General features: G+C 36.7%; 1 protein-coding gene across 1 annotated transcript in view; it reads right to left on the bottom strand.

The window, feature by feature from the left end:
• Window positions 1–7,280: 7,280 nt before the first annotated feature.
• The window catches only part of LOC143030945 (UDP-glucosyltransferase 2-like), a 53,303-nt gene continuing 40,583 nt past the window's right edge, over window positions 7,281–20,000 (bottom strand). Inside the window, exons 8-12 of the mRNA XM_076194239.1 lie at window positions 17,886–17,977; window positions 13,207–13,340; window positions 9,485–9,704; window positions 8,810–8,953; window positions 7,281–8,300 (exon numbers count right to left, since the gene is read on the bottom strand). Coding sequence (XP_076050354.1) covers window positions 8,165–8,300; window positions 8,810–8,953; window positions 9,485–9,704; window positions 13,207–13,340; window positions 17,886–17,977 — 726 coding nt within the window. The 3' untranslated portion in view covers window positions 7,281–8,164. The remainder of the gene's footprint in view (window positions 8,301–8,809; window positions 8,954–9,484; window positions 9,705–13,206; window positions 13,341–17,885; window positions 17,978–20,000) is intronic.

Raw genomic sequence — 20,000 nt, 5'->3', positions numbered from 1 at the left:
TATGTCAAATATGCTACGAGTTTTTATGAATCGAACGGAGGTGGAACTTGGAGAAACGGGACAGAGGGGGATTACCATGGTCTGACGGTTCGTCGAACCGCGTTCGACGAACCGTCAGACCATGGTTATCCCCCTCATAGGCTACCGTGAGTTGTTGTGATGTACCATATTGTCCCGGGGGTTTTTGCTCAGGTGCGATGAACTCTTCTTTATGTGCCTTGTTCTCCAGAGGTTTTTGTCCACGTGCCATGGATTGTTTGTTCAAGGAGTAGGGTTTCTAATGTGTGTGTTCCTATGTTAATGATTGGTGTGTGTTGTGAGACGTAAACTTTCTCGAGGATGTCCATTTTTTTGTGTGATTTTTACAGAATTAAAGTATTTTTGCCTTGTTAACTAAGTTTTGTCTTGTGGGATTTCTGTTGTGGGATTGAGTCATGTGTTTCCATTTTTTTGTGCTTTATACAGAGTTTAAGTATTTTTGCATTGCTAACTAAGTCTTGTCTTGTGATATTTCTGTTGTGGGATTGAGCCATGTGTTTTCATATGCTACCCTCACGGGCATGCACTGTAAGCCTCTTCCTAAGCGAAGTAGTGGTAACACCAAACTAAGACATGTTGGGGAGGAGTTTATAACCTTCTTCAGGACAGGAATATTGGTATGCCACGTTCGCTTGCTTGAGGGCGTTGTGGTCATTTGTGAGGTTACTCCTTATAGAGAGGCTAGAGACTGTCGGGTTTTTGTAGTATATAATTATGGCCAGTTTTTCTCGTGGGTTAATGCATATAATGTTCCTATAAGCTGGTGTCATATATATATATATATATATATATATATATATATATATATATATATATATATATTGTGTGTGTGTATATATATGTATATATATATTCATATATATACATATGTATATATATGTATATATATAATATATATATGACCACAATGCACTTCAGTTCTAAGCCATCAATATCGGGAGACACGAAGGAAGTTAACATGCAGAAATTGAAATGCGGTACTGCCAAGGACTCGAACCCAGCTAGTGCATGACAAGTGCTGAAGCGACATACCGATCACGCTATCAAGAGAGATATAAGTTGAGCGCAAATTTTCTTATATGTTTGTGTGCTCGAGTTACACATACACATACACATACATGCGTTCAATCCATCTCCACTATGATAGTACAATTGGTAAGTATACGAACGCGGGAAAGAATGTGTATATTTACCAATTGTACTATCACAGTGGAGATGGGTTGAACGCAAAATTTCGTGAATGTGTATGTAACTTGAGCATACAAATATATATGAAAAGTTGCGCTCAACTTATATCTCTCTTGATAGCGTAATCGGTATGTCACTACAGCACTTGTCATGCGCTACCTGGGTTCGAGTCCTTGGCAATACCACATTTCAATATCTGTATGTTAATCTCCTCTGGGTCTCCCGATTTTGATGGCTTAGAATTAAAGTGCATTGTGGTTGTTAAAATGTATCTCTAATCACTGGGACCCATTCAGTGTTGTACACACACACACACACACACACACACACACACACACACACACACACACACACACACACACACACACTTATATATGTATATATATATATATATATATATATATATATAAATATATATATATATATATGGTCTTGTATGGAATAACCCAACGGGAGACGAAATGAAAAGGCAAAATGCTACCCTGAACGATCGTGGTTAGTGGTAACTAGATTATACAAAAGTCTTAAGACATTCACAGCGAATAAACGAAATTACCCAAAACAACTAGAATAAAAGTATAAAATTTGGGAAATTTTGAAACACTACTGCTCAAGAAAATAAATTCTAAGGAATCGTACAATTTCACTGACGCCAGGAGTGGGGGAAAATCCATTAATTAAGGGATAAAGAAATCGGATGTGGGTTTGACGTTTTATTGTTTTGGATAATAGTAGAAAAAATAATTCATAAGCTCATAGACAAAGACCAAACAAACCAATGATGTAGATTATGGAAGATTTCAATAAGGAACATATACATGCAAGTAAACTTCAGAAACAAAACCTAAGATGAAAATATAACATCAACATTCACTTTCAATTGTAAGGTGAGGTCTGCAATCCCGTAAGTGGTAACAACGCATTATAGTGTTCGGGTGTTACGAGAAGCAAAGATGAAACATAAAAAAAATCCTTGCCTTTTTCTTGCGCATAAAGGTTGAATGAAATCTGCAGTAAAAGTTAAACTAATTTCTCTATATCAGATCATCATACTTCTGAGGACAACTCCTCTCACTTTGGTAGTGTCTTCTTTTCTGTACACACAACCACGACCCGCTTTCATTTAGACATGCCAGGGAATGATTGAGTGTAAACACAAAGTTTTAGTGTAAAGGTATAGTGAGCATGTTATAAGGATGCGTTGAATTTACCGTGCAAAGCGCAAGCATACGTACGCATGAATGGAACCTATCTAGGCTACATTTCTTTTGTCCACCTCAGATTTGAACTCAAGTCTTTGGCGCGGCAAACAAGATATATATAATATATATATATATATATATATATATATATATATATGTATGTATATGTATATATATATATATGTATATATATGCAAAGAAATCACAAAACACACGTGATAAAATATTTTTGCAGAAACCACCGGTGGTTTCTGCAAAAAAAAAAAAAAATATATATATATATATACATATATATATACATATATATATATATATATATATATATATATATATATATATATATATATATATATATATATATATATATATATATATATATCACAAAACTAAAATGTCGGGAAACAAAGCAAAAGAAACAGACGATCTGTATAACAGACCACAACAGTGGTTCTCTTCAGCAGATACTTAAACATAACATAACATACAACAAAGTTATGTCGTAACACATTTGTAAAATGATACTGATGACCCATTTTCGGAGAAGAATAAGCGAAGATATAGAGATCTGTACAGTATATTTCGATCACTTACTGCGATCCTCTTCAGCAGATATGGTGAAGAGGATCACAGTAAGTGATCGAAATATACAGATCTCTATATCTTCGCTTATTCTTCTCCGAAAGTGGGTCATCAGTATTATAGCATAACATAAGAATGAAGGAGACTGCAAGAGACCATAAGGCCTACACTAGGCAGCTCCGTATCCATCACCACCTGTCATCCCCATCCATAAAGTTGTCTAATCGTTTTTTAAAACAATTGATAGTTTGAGCGCTTACTACATGGCTACTAAGTCTATTCCATTTCTCGACCACCCTATTAATAAAGATGGATTGGACTTCCAAGGTAAGGTCACCCGCTCGCGCGGGACCGTTTTTTTTTTTTTTTTTTTTTTTTTTTTTGGGGGGGGGGGGTGAATATTTGTAAGAAAATTAAAAGATAGTTGTGTATAAAAAAAAGGGCTATTGCCAATAAGCGATTTTTGTTTGGGCGATTAACTAAGTAGGCCCTCTCTCCAGTCCTATCCAATCTTTATATGGAATATTTCGAAACCGTGTTGCTACCAGACATAAAGCCACCCGATATGACCTGGTATAGATATGTTGATGAAATTTTTACTTTTTGGGAGGATAGTTGGGGATCATTTAATGACTTTTAGATCGAACTTGATAATTTGTCACACAGTATAAAATTTAAAGTCGAATGGGAAGAAGACAACCAAATCCCATTTCTAGACATATTAGTGATTAAATGTCCTGGACATTTGTCATTCACAGTCTACAGAAAGCCCACACATACTGGTAGCTATTTGATTCTTTTTAGTTACCACCCAGAAAGAGTTAAACTAAGTGTTGCTTCGGGCTTCTATTTAAGAGCATTATGAATTTGTAGCGCCCAATTTTTATATCATGACTTAGAAATAATAAACTCACAATTGAGCAAGTTAGGTTACCCAAAATGGTTGTTCACAAAAGCCCTTAGCAAGCCAAAAACTAGTTATTATAAGAACTCTTTCCAAACAAAGATACAATACTATTGGGATAATAACTGCATGAAAATTCCATACAACCATTTATTGGACGAAATATCTAAAATGTTACAAGAGAAAATTAAATTAGTCTTCAATTATCCTAATAATATCTTTTATAAAGTAGTGAACATACACCATAGACCCACAGTAGAGAGTAACCCTGGAGTATACAAAATACCATGTAAAGATTGTAATGAGGGTTTGTTGGGGCCAAACCGGTTGGGACCTAAGTACCAGAGTAAAACACTAAAACTCTGTAAGATACGCACAAAGCAATTCCGCGATCTTCCTCCATACATCCACAAAGGATCACCACATAGATTGGAACAATCCAGAAATTATCTATAAATCCAATTGTAGTTTTAGTAGAAAGACAGTGTATTTTTTTCTTATCAAACACCTGCCAAATTTTAATACTTCCAAAGGCCAATGGTCACCAGATTACATCACAACTTATGCTGTTAATAGATTGTTGCCACCTATCTCGAGTCCGCCCCACCTCAGACATGTGGTGCCAACTTCCCCTGTTCCTAATATGTACCATTCTTGTTGTATATATTCATGTCATCTAACCTTTGTACTTATCTGCTGAAGGGGACCAAAGATGTGGTCGAAATATACAGGTCGTCTGTTTCTTTTGCTTTGTTTCTCCGACAGTGGATTTTACTTTTATATACATACATACATACATACATATATATATATATATATATATATATATATATTTGTTTATATATATATATATATATATATATATATATATTTATATATATACACATATATATATATATATATATATATATATATATATATATACATACATTTAGTTGTGCAGGTGGTTTTCTCCGGCTGAGTGAAATTGGGAAAGTGAGAAAAGGAAAGAGAGAGCGAGAGAAACAATTGACCAATTAATCCGTTCAACTCCGATGACAAGATTCTTGTCATTTGGTCAAATAAAACAAAAAATCATAAAACACCAAAATGTTTGATCAAACACCAGAAAAACATGACGTCAGTCCTCGCTTCGCGAAGCGAGGACTGACGTCATGTTTTTCTGGTGTTTGATCAAACATTTTGGTGTTTTATGATTTTTTGTTTTATTTGACCAAATGACAAGAATCTTGTCATCGGAGTTTAATGGGTTAAGCGTGCTAATATGGTTCTTGCTTCTCATTGGAGTGATTTTTCTGAGGGGCTGATATTAGTGTGGAGCTTAGTGGTAGGTCATAAAGTGCTTTATTGTGGCGTGAGTATCATTGTGTTTTTGTGTGGATGTATTGTGTAGCGTCGGTGTTAGATTATTGTAGATATTTGAGTAGTATACTTGCTTTTTTACGATCAGTTGGTTGTATTTGTGTGATGTAATCAGATGGGTGAGTAGCATTGACGGCTTTGGATAGAACTAAGTATCTGCCGTTTTTCACATGACATTCAATGAGGGTATTCCGGTGACTGTGTGCAGATGTTTAATATAGGTGGATTTGGTGCATCCTGGTATTATTTCCAATGCTTTAATTGGCATTGTTTGAAGGAACCCATTTTCCCCTGATTATTTGGAACCATGCTGTGGAAGAATAGTCGAGTATTGTTCTTAGAGGGGGTTTAAAGGGTTTTACGGTTCGTCTAACGCGGTTCGACGAACCGAACCGTGTAAACCCCCTCTTAAGAACTCTTTGCAAACTGTGATTAGTTTCCTTCTGCTGTCCTAAGTCTGCAATCGCGAATGATTCTAGTTTGCTTACTTTCTTGTTGCTTTTCACTGTTAGATCTTTGACGTGCGGACGGAAGGTCATGTGAATATCGAAAGTGGACTAAAATTGTCGGAAGAGTTTAGTCGTTTGTTTTTAACATTTTTTTTTTTTTACATTATTCTAGCTTGTATAAGTAAGCTTGAGTGTTGTCATTAACCAAATGATCACAGTTCCTAAATACAGAAGAAAATATAAATAAAAACCTAGGAATGGATACATTAACCCATTCAACTCCGATGACAAGATGTCTTGTCATTTGGTCAAATAAAACAAAAAATCATAAAACACCAAAATGTTTGATCAAACACCAGAAAAATATGACGTCAGTCCTCGCTTCGCTGCGAGCGAAGCGAGGACTGACGTCATATTTTTCTGGTGTTTGATCAAACATTTTGGTGTTTTATGATTTTTTGTTTTATTTGACCAAATGACAAGACATCTTGTCATCGGAGTTGAATGGGTTAATACTAAGGTGAAAATTTTCTACCCATTGGCGGAGTGCACACTAACAGAAGAGAAAAATAGGAAATGGTGATAAAAAGAAATAATGAGATTGTAGAACCACAAACCATCTATTAGCAACGTGAGTGAAGAAAATCTCCGTCAAGTGTGAGTGAACTAATTATAGTTAATTTGAAGCAATTCTCAGAGTTTTTGGAGTTTCTACATCGATTATATTTTCTGCATATCATAAAAATCTACAAAGTAAAAGGAAAAAGTAAGTTGTCTTTTAAATAAATTCTTCTCTTAAAAGAAGGAGTATATTCCAACTCAAAGTAAAGGGCCAGTACGAGATGAGTATCTTGGAACCCCCTTTATGAAAGTGTGAGTCATAGACTGGAGAGAGATAGAGAAAGATAGATAGATAGATAGATAGATAGATAGATAGAGAGAGAGAGAGAGAGAGAGAGAGAGAGAGAGAGAGAGAGAGAGAGAGAGAGAGAGAGAGCGTATGATGGAGCACTGTGGTGGACAGGAAAAAGCGTCGGTAAATAAAGAAACGTTGACGATGAGTATAGCTTTGGACTTCACCTTGCTCAGAATCTCTGAGTGAGGCAAGTCACTCCAAACGTGAGATGGGTATTCCATACACATGCTTAAAAAAAATAATAGCAGTAGATAAATTAAAAATAAATGAATAAAAATTATAGTAGTAACAATAATGATAATAATAATAATAAAATAATAAGATAAATGATAAAATAAATGAAATAAAACAACAACAATAATAATAATAATAATAATAATAATAATAATAATAATAATAATAGTAATTATAATAATAATAATAATAATAATAATAATAATAATAATAATAATGATAATAATAATAATAATTATGATTATAATAACAACAACAACAATAATAGTTAAATAATAACAATAATAATAGTTATAATTATAATAATGATAATAATAATAATAATAATAATAATAATAATAATAATAATAATAATAATAATAATAATAATAATGATGATAATGATAGTGATAATGATAGTAATAACAATAATAATAACAATAATGATAATAATAATGATAATATCAATAATAATAATAATAATAGCAATAATAAAAACATCTGTAGTGGATCAGCAACTCGGTTAGGTTTAGAACAAATTGAAAGGGGCAATGAACGCTAAATTTCATCAAAGTTGCATTAGGAATAGATTAAATATGACATTTGTATCTATTTATATGTAAGAAGGAAAAAGTAAAGCCCTATTGAAGAGTGAATAATTCTGTGGAAATTCACGTCAAATGGAACAGAGAAATTGAGTCTTGGAGGGACTGAGAAGTATAAAGTTCAAGTATTCTACAGTTATCATTAGAGAAACAAAAATAAAATCTGTCATAATCTGATCATATGAACAAGGTTTACTTTGATAATAATAATATCTTACATATAAAAACCCTACTTTTTTCTAGTCTCTTATTTTTATCCTTTTAGTGACCCATCAACATATTATGGTCCTTGTATGTTCCTCTTGTATATTCATATAAGGTACAACTTCCAAAAAATGTGGCAGTGTCCTAATTTGAATTCTTTGGTCTTCTTTCCTAAGAAGCGATACAGACAATATATTCCATTATCCTTTGCACAATAGGAATCACATCTTGTGCAGTTGAATAGGCGTACATGGACAATCTTTCCACTAAAACCAGTTTGGTCTCGAAAGATATGCACTTAGAAATTAAAAAAAAAAAAAAAAAATCCAGTTCTTTAACCCATTAAACTCCGATGACAAGAATCTTGTCATCAGAGTTTAATGGGTTAAAGTAATCAAGCTATTTCGTGAGCATATCTCCAACGTGAAGTGCATGAACATATTTTATTGATTTTATGTCAAGACTCGATATAAACTGACAAGATAGGTTTCTCGTATAAAATATTATTCCGTCTTCTTCTTGATAGAAGCATGGAAGTATTTACGAAGACACCATAGCAATGTAACCAAGCTCATGCCAATTACGACACAAACAGTGGTTATGATTGTTATCCATACGTCCCAGTTGTACTTGTAAAACCTGAAAGATAATAAAAAAAAGAAAAATCCTTTCAGTTATAATGCTGCATTATGTTAGCAAAGCCCTTAATAAGGTAGGACTCAGAAATTAGAATGATGAAAATGACTATAGTCAGCGCAACGAGAAATGACCGCTAAGGTGCGGTTAGGAGATTTCCCGGTGGTGCCACATCTCCACAGATAACACGGCCCGCAGGGCTCACACTGAATGCAGTGTGAGGGGGGCGGGGCCAGAGAATAGATGTAGCGGCAACGTCGCTCTCTCTTGCTCAAATGCCATGTCTATGACTCAAGGAAACGAAACCTTTGTATAGAAAACGTTGCTTTGATTTTTACCTTAGTGGTAGTGTGTGACAAAAAATTATGATATATTATGTATAATATGTGGCAACATTATAAGATTATAAAATAAAATAAAGTTATAGAATAATTATATGTGGCAACACAGGGGGACTCCCAGTGCTCCGCCCTAACGGCCATTTTTCGATGCAACGAATATCACTGACATACCAGTTCATATCTGCAGCAGGAGATTGGAGGTGAGCAGCGCCCCCGTGCTTGATGACGTATTCAGTCCAGTACCCAACAACTTCACTCGGGGTCATCGGCTGGTCTCGCGCCAAAATTGCCACACGCTTCGAGTTTTCCAGCAGACTGCATTGTTTGAGAATTAGCACAAGTAGAGAAAAGTTTTATTTGCACCTTGACATGACCATCAAAGATTCGTAGTTTATGACTATAAGAGAAAAATGACAAAGAAATGTATATCCACTTCAAGGTTTCCCCTCATGTGTAGGTGAAAACAAAATTTGAATGCTGAAAATGATGGCTAGGTAGTGTCACGATTTAGAGGGGCTTTACGTGTGACAGGGTAGCTGAAGATTCATTTTCATGGTATGAATGACAAAAAATATATACGAAACAAACTCAAATGAGTACTGTACTGAATTGTTACTGAGAAGAAAAGGAGGAAAACAAATGTATGAGTAAGTATTAATGATGAATAAGATGATTAGATATACGTTAAAAATAATGGAACAAACAAGGAGAGTATGAAGAGCAAAATCGTGATAACGATGCCATAGAAGCAACTGGGTATTAAAAACGGGGAATATAGTCATATGGATGCTTGGAATAAAAAACAATAATTATCGTTTTTTCACACATGGCTATATTCTACATTACCTTGAATCCTCCATTACCGCCTTCAAAGAAGCCAGCAACTTTTCTTCTGTAAGGGTCTTCCAGTCTAGCATGACAGCCCAACCTTGCCTGACTCCCGCGTTTATGTTAGTCATCTGGTCTGAGAACAGGGGCATGCCTAGCACAGGTGCCCCGTGAAACACTGCCTCTTGGACGCTGTGAAGTCCACCATGGCTGAAGAAGGCACGGAGCTTTGGGTGTCCTGCAAATGCAGTGGATTGCTTTCACTTGCTTGTTCCATGTAAATAAATAATTACATTATCAGTTATGCATCACCGGGGTGACAAATATCAACCGAATAAGGTAAAAAAATATATATATAACCCTTTTACTAGCAGCAGTATGGCATGTCGATGAATGAAACAGACAAACGGAGCCAGAATGAGAGGGAAAGTGGGACCTAGGAGGGAAGCCGGGTCATATACTTAAGCTACATTTCCATCGCTACCTTAAGGTTGACTGAGTAGAGGGAAAAGTAGCACCCAGTATGTAAGAAGCTCATCTAGAATGATTTAGAGCAAGGGTGGGTAACCTCTGGCACACGTGCCTAACGTGGCACGCCAACGTCTCCCCCCCCCCCGTACATACGCGAAATTTCGGATTTGTATAAACAACTTAATAGATCAATCTCAGACTTCTTTGATAAGTATTGTATTTTAACTCAATATTTCCCCCCAGAAATTATACACACATGCGCGCACACATACAACACACACGCGCGCGCGCGCGCACACACACACACACACGCACACACATATGTATATATATATATATATATATATATATATATATATATATATATACACATATATATACAAATATGAGTATATATATATATATATATATATATATATATATATATATATATGTGTGTGTGTGTGTGTGTGTGTGTGTGTGTGTGTGTGTGTGTGTGTGTGTGTGTGTTCACCTTGGTCTTTGGATCACGGGTTGGACTCGTGATCGACAGCTATTTCCCTCCCGGAAGAGAGCTCAGAGCTCGTCTAACCGATCTATGGGTAATGCTATGACCTTTCTCACACACACACACACACACCCAACTCCCCGCCCACGAGAGTCAGAGTAACGAAGCACAGCGATACCGAAATAATTTCGGCCCTGGGCAGGATTCGAACTGGGTACTACCAGCACTACCATACTCCACAGTCCAGCGCTCTACCAACTGCTATGTGTGTATGTGTGTGTGTGTGTGTGTGTGTGTGTGTGTGTGTGTGTGTGTGTGTGTGTGTGTGTGTGTGTGTGTGTGTGTGTGTGTGTGTGTGTTAAACTTATAACCCACTATTGGAAAATAAGATAAGAAATGGAATTTTCTGTATATTTCGACTACTCTCTGTGGTCCTCTTCAGCAGATACGGACTACCTAGAAAAACCCACCCGCTCGCGCGGGATCGATAGTTGTAAGAAAGGAAGAGATGTCTGTATGAAAATGAAAAGATAGTTGTGCATGAAAGAGGGCTATTGCCACCGGGTGCTTTTTAGGGGTATTTATTGCATGATGTGGCACAAGAGGCATGGGCAGGAGACTTGGAGTTGGAGACTGTACTGACATCAATATCTATGAGGGTGATTTTTGGGTCATATATTTTACAACAAAAACCTCAATCAACAAAGTTAGAAAAGGAGTTAGAGGCTAAGTCGTAGGGACAGAAAAAAAAATGGTATAGGTAAACTGAAATGAGAAGATTCAGTAGGATAGAAAGTTAGAAATCAGATAAATTTCAATAGGAGAAAAAGCTTAAGTAGATGTTTGTGAGTGTATTTTTGTTTGCGATATGCTTGTGTGTATGTTACGCAGGGAAGGTTGTTGCCTCTATGCGGGTGTACATTCAACCCATTAAACTCCGATGACAAGATTCTTGTCATTTGGTCAAATAAAACAAAAAATCATAAAACACCAAAATGTTTGATCAAACACCAGAAAAGTATAACGTCAGTCCTCGCTTCGCGAAGCGAGGACTGACGTTATACTTTTCTGGTGTTTGATCAAACATTTTGGTGTTTTATGATTTTTTGTTTTATTTGACCAAATGACAAGAATCTTGTCATCGGAGTTTAATGGGTTAACGGGATATATAAGGGGTGAATCATAACTTGGCTCCGGCCGACGAAACACTCTGAAATAGTGGAGCCATTTTGCTGGCGAAAGGAGGACAGGTATAAGTATATACATATTTGGTAGAAATATGAATATATATCAAACAGAAAGATACAATATGTACAGTACAAGAATGTATACAGATAGATGGTGTGCAAAAAGGGGAACGGAGGAAATAGACTCAGGTCACGTGACCTAGTTGGGGTGCTCGTTGGTTGCTTGAATTTGTTCGGGTGACATTAGGTAACAAATTGTTGAGTGCTAACGTAGTATGCAGTCTGCTAGTATTGTAATTGGGGAAATGTTTTATGAAGGAAAATTTGATCATTTTCCTCCTGAAACTACAACGCGATTTGAAAATAACTGCAGTATTTTCCCATTTTTGTAGGGGTAAAGGATGACTGCGGAGTTTTCTTGTGCATATGTCACTGAATTTTTGTGTTCCTTAATCACAGCACTGACGCCCTAACCCGCTCAACCAGCGAGATTCCTTGCAATATAAGGTTATAAATTCATATATTGGACTCTCACTTGGACTCGTTTTTCTACAAATCATGGTGCAGTCAGTGACGAGCACTGCTCGTCACTGACTGCACCATGATTTGTAGAAAAACGAGTCCAAGTGAGAGTCCAATATATGAATTTATAATCTCATATTGCAAGGAACCTCGCTGGCTGAGCGGGTTAGGGCGTCGTTACTTGCGGCGAAGGTCGAGGGGATGGCGGTTCGAATCCTGACACCAGCGAAATTGAACCAAGGGCATGGTTCATTATGACCTCATATTACAAGGAAGCTTACTGGCTGAGCGGGTTAGGGCGTCGAGCACGGTGAGAGGTTTCAACAGGACATTCTGAACATGGAAACCCGGTACCAAAGAAAGTGGACCTCTTCCATACTAGCTGATCACTATTAGACACTTAGAAAAGACGTTCCAGAGGCCAAATATAGCCGAAAGTTCAACATTACTACGTTATAAAGGTCAGCATGTTAGTAATATGATTCTGAAAAGTTGATTAACCCATTAAACTCCGATGACAAGATTCTTGTCATTTGGTCAAATAAAACAAAAAATCATAAAACACCAAAATGTTTGATCAAACACCAGAAAAATATGACGTCTGTCCTCGCTTCGCTCGCGAGCGAAGCGAGGACTGACGTCATATTTTTCTGGTGTTTGATCAAACATTTTGGTGTTTTATGATTTTTTGTTTTATTTGACCAAATGACAAGAATCTTGTCATCGGAGTTTAATGGGTTAAAGACGTACAATTTTTATGAAATTAAAATATGATATCACAGTAAAACTACCTAATGGGTAAATTCTAAAATCATATTTCAGTTTTACATAAAAACACCATCAAGTTCACCTACCTTACTTTTTGAAACAAAAAACATGTTTCATTTTTGACCAGTTTTATCAACGCTCCTGATTACTCAAGAAATTTGAAGTTTGACTTTCTTACAAATCTCCTCCAAGTCAAACTTAGATATATAACTTCATTGTCTGACATACTGTATGTTCCCATCCAAGACATATTTAAAAGTTTTTCTCTAAGTACTTAGAAGTCTCCACTCGTAGACAAATCTTACCTAGAATATCCTGCTGAGGGAGCCATTTGCTTATTCGCACGTTTGGTGGCAGGTCCGCCATGTCCTCCTGATCCCATTTCCAAAGAACTCTCTGCTCTAACTGTCCAAATACGTTCACTAGCATTTGGCGAAATCTGTGAATTTATCAAAATTATGTTATGCAATCACTATGTAATCTATAATAGAATTTTGCTAATTCTGAGTATGCTACATGAAGAAATATGACCGAACATAACAAGATTATAAATACAACTATACCCAGTGTATGAAATTCTTAAGTTGGTTTTTTTTTTTTAAATATATGGTGTTTATTCCGGAAAGAGATCCTTGAGGTAAGAAGACGAAGATGAATTTGGAACGAACAATTCCGAAAATACTCTTAACCCATTCAACTCCGATGACAAGATGTCTTGTCATTTGGTCAAATAAAACAAAAAATCATAAAACACCAAAATGTTTGATCAAACACCAGAAAAATATGACGTCAGTCCTCGCTTCGCTGCGAGCGAAGCGAGGACTGACGTCATATTTTTCTGGTGTTTGATCAAACATTTTGGTGTTTTATGATTTTTTGTTTTATTTGACCAAATGACAAGACATCTTGTCATCGGAGTTGAATGGGTTAAGAAATTAACAAAAACTCTCCGGCAGCACTCCCAAACTCAGAATTGTACATATACAAAGCATTTATAAAGCGAAATCATGTCTCCTTCCTACACTATTTTTTTTTCTTTTGTGTTATCGACCAAGTCTTAATTTTTATCTATATACTAACTTAAAATTGTATTATATGCAATAATGAAAAAAATTATTGTTACCCTACCATCTTAGAATTATATCACAGATCACATTTGGAGAAATTTATTTATCTGTGACATTTGGAGATCACTGTAAAGTAGAATAAACACGAAACCTCTAATTCTAACTTGATTTTAGTTTTGAATGAAGTGAATTGAAAATAGTTTAAAATTCACAACCGGCTAAGTCACTAACACTTGTCACGTGCTAGCCCAGGTTCGAATCCTTGGCCGTACCACGTTTCAATTTCTGCATGTTGGCCTCCTCGAGTTCTCTCGATGTTGATGGCTTAGAATTAAAGTGTATTGTGGTTGATAATATATATATATATATATATATATATATATATATGTATATACATATGTGTGTGTGTGTGTGTCTGTGTGTAATAATAAGTGGGCAGGATATTTTTTCTTAAACACGTGTCATTATAGGTGATGGTTAATTTAGCATTTTGTGTTTTCTTTAAGATATTCTCCTAATTTCGCAAGATTATCATAGTCTCTCTTCGAAGGTGTGAGATGATTTCTCCAAAGGAGGTCATATCACAGCTTGAAAGAGAGACTAAGATAACCTTGCGAAATAAGGAGAATATCTAAAAGAAAATACAAAATGCTGAATTCGTTATCACATTTAATGGCACATGTATATATACATATATATATATATATATATATATATATACATATAGACATACATATATATGCATATATATATACATATACATATATATATATATATACACATGTATATATATATATATCTATATATGCTAACCTAAAAGCCGCCCTCCGGACTTTCGGCTAATTCCTGTGAAAGGTTGTGGACCCTTAGGCCCCCTTACCCATTCAACTCCGATGACAAGATTCTTGTCATTTTGTCAAATAAAAAAAAAAATCATAAAACACCAAAATGTTTGATCAAACACCAGAAAAATATGACGTCGGTCCTCACACTACGCGCGAGGACTGACGTCATATTTTTTTGGTGTTTGATAAAACATTTTGGTGTTTGATAAAACATTTTGGTGTTTTATGATTGTTTGTTTTATTTGACCAAATGACAAGAATCTTGTCATCGGAGTTGAATGGGTTAATGACATAACCAATGCACATTCAATTGCACTCTGGCCAATAATAAAAGAAAAACATGTAACTTTAGAAGTGAAAAGAATTATTTTCAATACTGTCTTGTCCCCTACCCTAACATACGGCTCAGAAAGTTGGGTAATGACAAAAGTAGACATAAGCAGGATTCAGGCAGCGGAAATGAGACCATTAAGAGCCATAGTTGGAAAGACGAGGAGAGATAAATTAAAAAATGAAGACATAAGGAAAAGCATTGGCGTCTGTTCCATGCTAAGCAAAATAGATGCTGCCCAGTTAAGATGGTTAGGACAATTAGAAAGAATGGATGAAGAAAGAATTGCAAGGGGATGCTGGGAGTGGAAGCCGGATGGAAGAAGGCCAAGAGGAAGACCGAGAAAGAGATGGAAAGAAAATGTTGAAGAAGCCCTCAGCAGACATGACTTGCCCAACATCGAAACTCTGAGGGAGGAAGGGGCCTTCCATGATAGAGCCAAATGGAGGAACATGCTGGGACCACTGACAGGCATAACGCCTACTACTGGGAGCTGAAGTAAGTAAGTATACAGTCAAAATGTGATGAAAGATTTAGAGGATCTGGAAGGTATTAAAATTGGGGGAAGTAATATTAGGAACAATAGATACGCAGATGATAATGTTGCTGATTGCAGATACTGAAGAAAAATCAAGAGGAACTGATACATCACTTGATGGAGCATCCAACCAGAAAGATCTAAGAATCAGCTTTAACAACAGCGAATCAATGGGCTTTACCAAAGGGACAACAGGAGATTGCAGTGAATGTAATGCTACAACAAAGATAATGAATGAACAAATAAATAGATAAATAAATGAATAAATAAATAAATAAATAAATAAATAAATAAATAAATAAATAAATAAATAAATAAATAAATAAATAGATAAATGAATAAATATAAAAATAAAAAATAAAACAAGCGAAGAAACTGAAACACTTGGAAAGTGTGATAACTGAAAACGTTGACTGTGAAGAAGAAATAGGTAAAAGAATAATCATTGTAAATGGGGCATTTAAGAAATTAACGAAAATGCCATCAAATATGACCATTGTTATTAAAAAAAGGATGCTGAAGAGTTTTCATATGGTCGACATTGATGTATGGACAATCAAAGAAAACAGTAAGAAAAAGTTGGAAGCCATAGAAATGTGGCCTTACAGAAGAATGCTCAGAATCTCCTGGACTTTTAGAGTTACGAACGAGGAGGTGTTGATAAGAGCAGAGTGGAAAGAAGCTTGTTAAGAAATATAAGGGACAGCTAAAATTTTGGGACATATCCTAAGAAGTAGAGAATTAGAGAGAGGTTGTGCAAGGGAAACGGGCAAGAGGAAGGCAGAGGATAAAATTCACAAAGAGCCTCATAAACGACGTTGGAGGAGATCGGACGGTGGCACAGATGGTGAGACTGGCGGAAGAGGGAAAGTTGGTTCTCCATGATCGACGTCATGTGACAGTCACTTTCGTAAGGAAAGATATGAAATAAAGTTGAAAATTGACGTAATGAGCAGGATTTCACATTTTAAATGGTTATTCAGGATTACCAGTTGTACTTTTTTTTTTTTTTTTTTTCTAACTCAGGACATCACTTGGGAGAAATCTTTTTGAAATTCTGATACTCGGAGTTCTGTTACAAATATCTCCCACGTATACTACGTTCGCAACTTTTATAGATCATATTTGACATATAATTATGATATTTTCAAATTTACAATATGACTACCTGACTCACACTTCCCAAGATGATTCATCCAACTTTCTCTGAACATTCCTCCCTTTCAATTAACCTTCCTACTGAGCAGTATTTTAGCATGTACTGGCAAGTATAGGATTCCCGGAAAATAAACGAATACCGTCTCCTTAAAGACTAAAACAAGAATGAAAAATAACTAAGGCCAAACTGCATAAGAATCAACCGCACTTCACACACACTAGAATTATTTTGATTCAAATGAACTACCAAAGTTCAAGATATGCATGAAATTCCACCAATCATCTTGAACAACATTCCAAATTTGAAAAATCATGAAAGTTTTCATCCAAAGTTTATATTCACAATCAAGAAAAAATGGGACCAATAACGGGTATCTACATGCGGTGGTCCTCTAAAATGGACAACGAAGCTGCCCATTTTCAAAACCCATTTTCAACCCCCTCACTTAAATCAGGATGTGCAGCCCTTAAGGGCTGACATTTGGTCTCCGGGACTGGGTCCAAGATATCTTTCTATTAACTTGAACTATATTTCTTACCCTTTCTCACATATGGAGAGCTGACAACTGACGACTTCTCCCCTTTCCCCTACCACTTTCAGTCGCTGACACTGAAACAGTCCTACTTTAATGCAGCAAAGACAACAGCCAAAATGTTCTTCCCAGAGAGATCTGTAGGAGGGTCTGAGGACTATTGTCAACCACTGTGGTGAAGCAGATTTTCCATTGAGTGAATCTCAAGGCAACAATTGGTTAACCCATTAAACTCCGATGACAAGATTCTTGTCATTTGGTCAAATAAAACAAAAAATCATAAAACACCAAAATGTTTGATCAAACACCAGAAAAATATGACGTCAGTCCTCGCTTCGCTCGCAGCGAAGCGAGGACTGACGTCATATTTTTCTGGTGTTTGATCAAACATTTTGGTGTTTTATGATTTTTTGTTTTATTTGACCAAATGACAAGAATCTTGTCATCGGAGTTTAATGGGTTTCACTTTGACTACACGCTTACAATTCTCATATTATGTAATATACACCTACTCTTCAGGCATGTCTGAAGGTCTCGCTGCGGATCCAAGGCTGAAGAGAATAAATCCAGGTTCACCTGCAGCTTGCACCCAGTCCTCGAGGTCCTGCCATACAAAGAGTCTTTTAGATAGTTAGAACATGATCCTAATGATGATGACAATACGTGCTACTGATATCTACACTGACACTCTTATTAGGTGACCTATTTGAAAACACCAGCAACTATTGGCAAAAATCATAGGTAAAAAGTATATGTATTGCATTTCACTGATAAAAATATTAAACTTTTTTGTTCCTGTACGATAATAGTGCTAACTAATGTGTAGTAGGAGGAATAAAGAAATTGTAAATTACCACAGAGAAACATCCATTCAAAACACATCGGCCCAAATGACACTGAAATTTTCAGTTACTTCTGGTTGTTCAACAAAATTTCAACAATCCGGAAAAGAACTCATAATATACTCATATTGAAACCAAACAAACGACCAGAAAACACAGCACTCCACAGAATTATTTCACTACCATCCGCCAATTGGTGAGGAACAGTGTGGATTTAGGACGGGTAGAGGTTGTGTAGATCAGATCTTTGTGGTAAGACAAATATGTGAGAAAGCTATAGGAAAGGGGAAGGATGTTTTTTGAGCTTTTATGGATCTGGGAAAGGCTTACGATAGGGTAGACAGAATGGCACTGTGGGAGGTTATGCAGATATATGGGATAGGAGGAAAGCTTCTAGGAGCTGTCAAGAGTTTCTATGAGAGTAGTAGAGCTTGTGTCAGGATTAGAAATGGAGAGAGTGAGTGGTTTGAGGTAAAGGTGGGACGTCGTCAAGGATGCGTCATGTCGCCCTGGCTGTTCAACTTATACATGGATGGGGTAGTGCGAGAGGTAAATGCAAGGGTAGTGGGTCAGGGATTGGAGATGGTTAAAGAAAATGGAGAAAAGTGGGAGGTGAACCAGCTGTTGTTTGTGGACAACACTGCGCTTGTGGCAGATAGGAGGAGGGATTGAGGAAGTTGGTAACAGAGTTTGGGAGAGTGTGTGACAGAAGAAAGCTGAAGGTAAATGTGGGTAAAAGAAAGGTGATTAAATATACAAGGGGTGAAAGTGGCAGTAGTCTGGAAGTGAGTATTAAGGGAGAACGACTAGAGGAAGTGGATAGTTTTAGATACTTGGGTTCAAATGTGGCAGGAAAAGGTGGAGTGAAGGTGGAGGTAGAATGTAGATTGAGAGAAGCGAATAAATGCCTTGGTGGATTAAAAGATGTAATGAGGAATAGACATTTGGGAATGGATGATAAGAGGAGACTATATGAAGGAGTGATTGTGCCAACAGCACTGTATGGGGCAGAAACATGGAACATAAGAGAGGAAGAGAGGAGTTTGAATGGGTTTTAGATGAGGTGTCTGAGAAGTATGATGGGGGTTACTAGGCTAGATAGAGTGAGAAATGAGGAGGTGAGGAGGAGAACGGGGGTGGAAAGGGAGTTGGGAGATAGGGTTGATGAAAGAGTATTAGGATGGTTTGGACACATGGAAAGAATGAGTGAAGAAAGACTAGTAAAAGAGGTATGGAAGGCAGATGTGGAGGGAGTGAAAATGAGGGGACGTCCTAGGATGAGGTGGATGGATGGGGTGAAAGGGGCTTTGGGGAAGAGGGGAATGTCTGTTGAGGAAGGACGGAAGAGGACAGAAGACGGGTGAATGGAGAATGGTTGTATATGGATGATGTTGTGATGCATGAGGTGGAATGGACGGAGGGATGGGGGATGAGGTAGTATGTGTGAACAAAATTTGACGCAGCCCGAAGGGATTTCTCCCCATCCTCTCCTTTTCTGCATGAGGGGACGAGGAGGAGGGGGTAGCCGATATAATGAAGCGGTCTTGCTGTGGATGTCCTGTGTCTTGGGACACTACTTCTGACCCAGGGCAGTAGACAAGGTGCAGGGATGACCCGTCATCCAGGAGGTGCTAAGATAAGAGGGAGGGTGGAGGGGTGTGGAGTGTATTCAGGGATGGAATGGGTGGGAATGATTTTATGCCTTTCCCTTTTTGGCTACCTCCGGGGAAAAAGCCTTGATATACGTATGATGTACCATCCGCCATTTCCAAGTTGATGTGAAAG

This window comes from Oratosquilla oratoria, chromosome 12, assembly GCF_046742065.1.
Source record: "Oratosquilla oratoria isolate Oo_2021 chromosome 12, ASM4674206v1, whole genome shotgun sequence".
Taxonomy (NCBI): domain Eukaryota; kingdom Metazoa; phylum Arthropoda; class Malacostraca; order Stomatopoda; family Squillidae; genus Oratosquilla; species Oratosquilla oratoria.
Note: the sequence above shows the minus strand (reverse complement) of the source record. Positions and strands in the feature narration are given on the sequence as shown.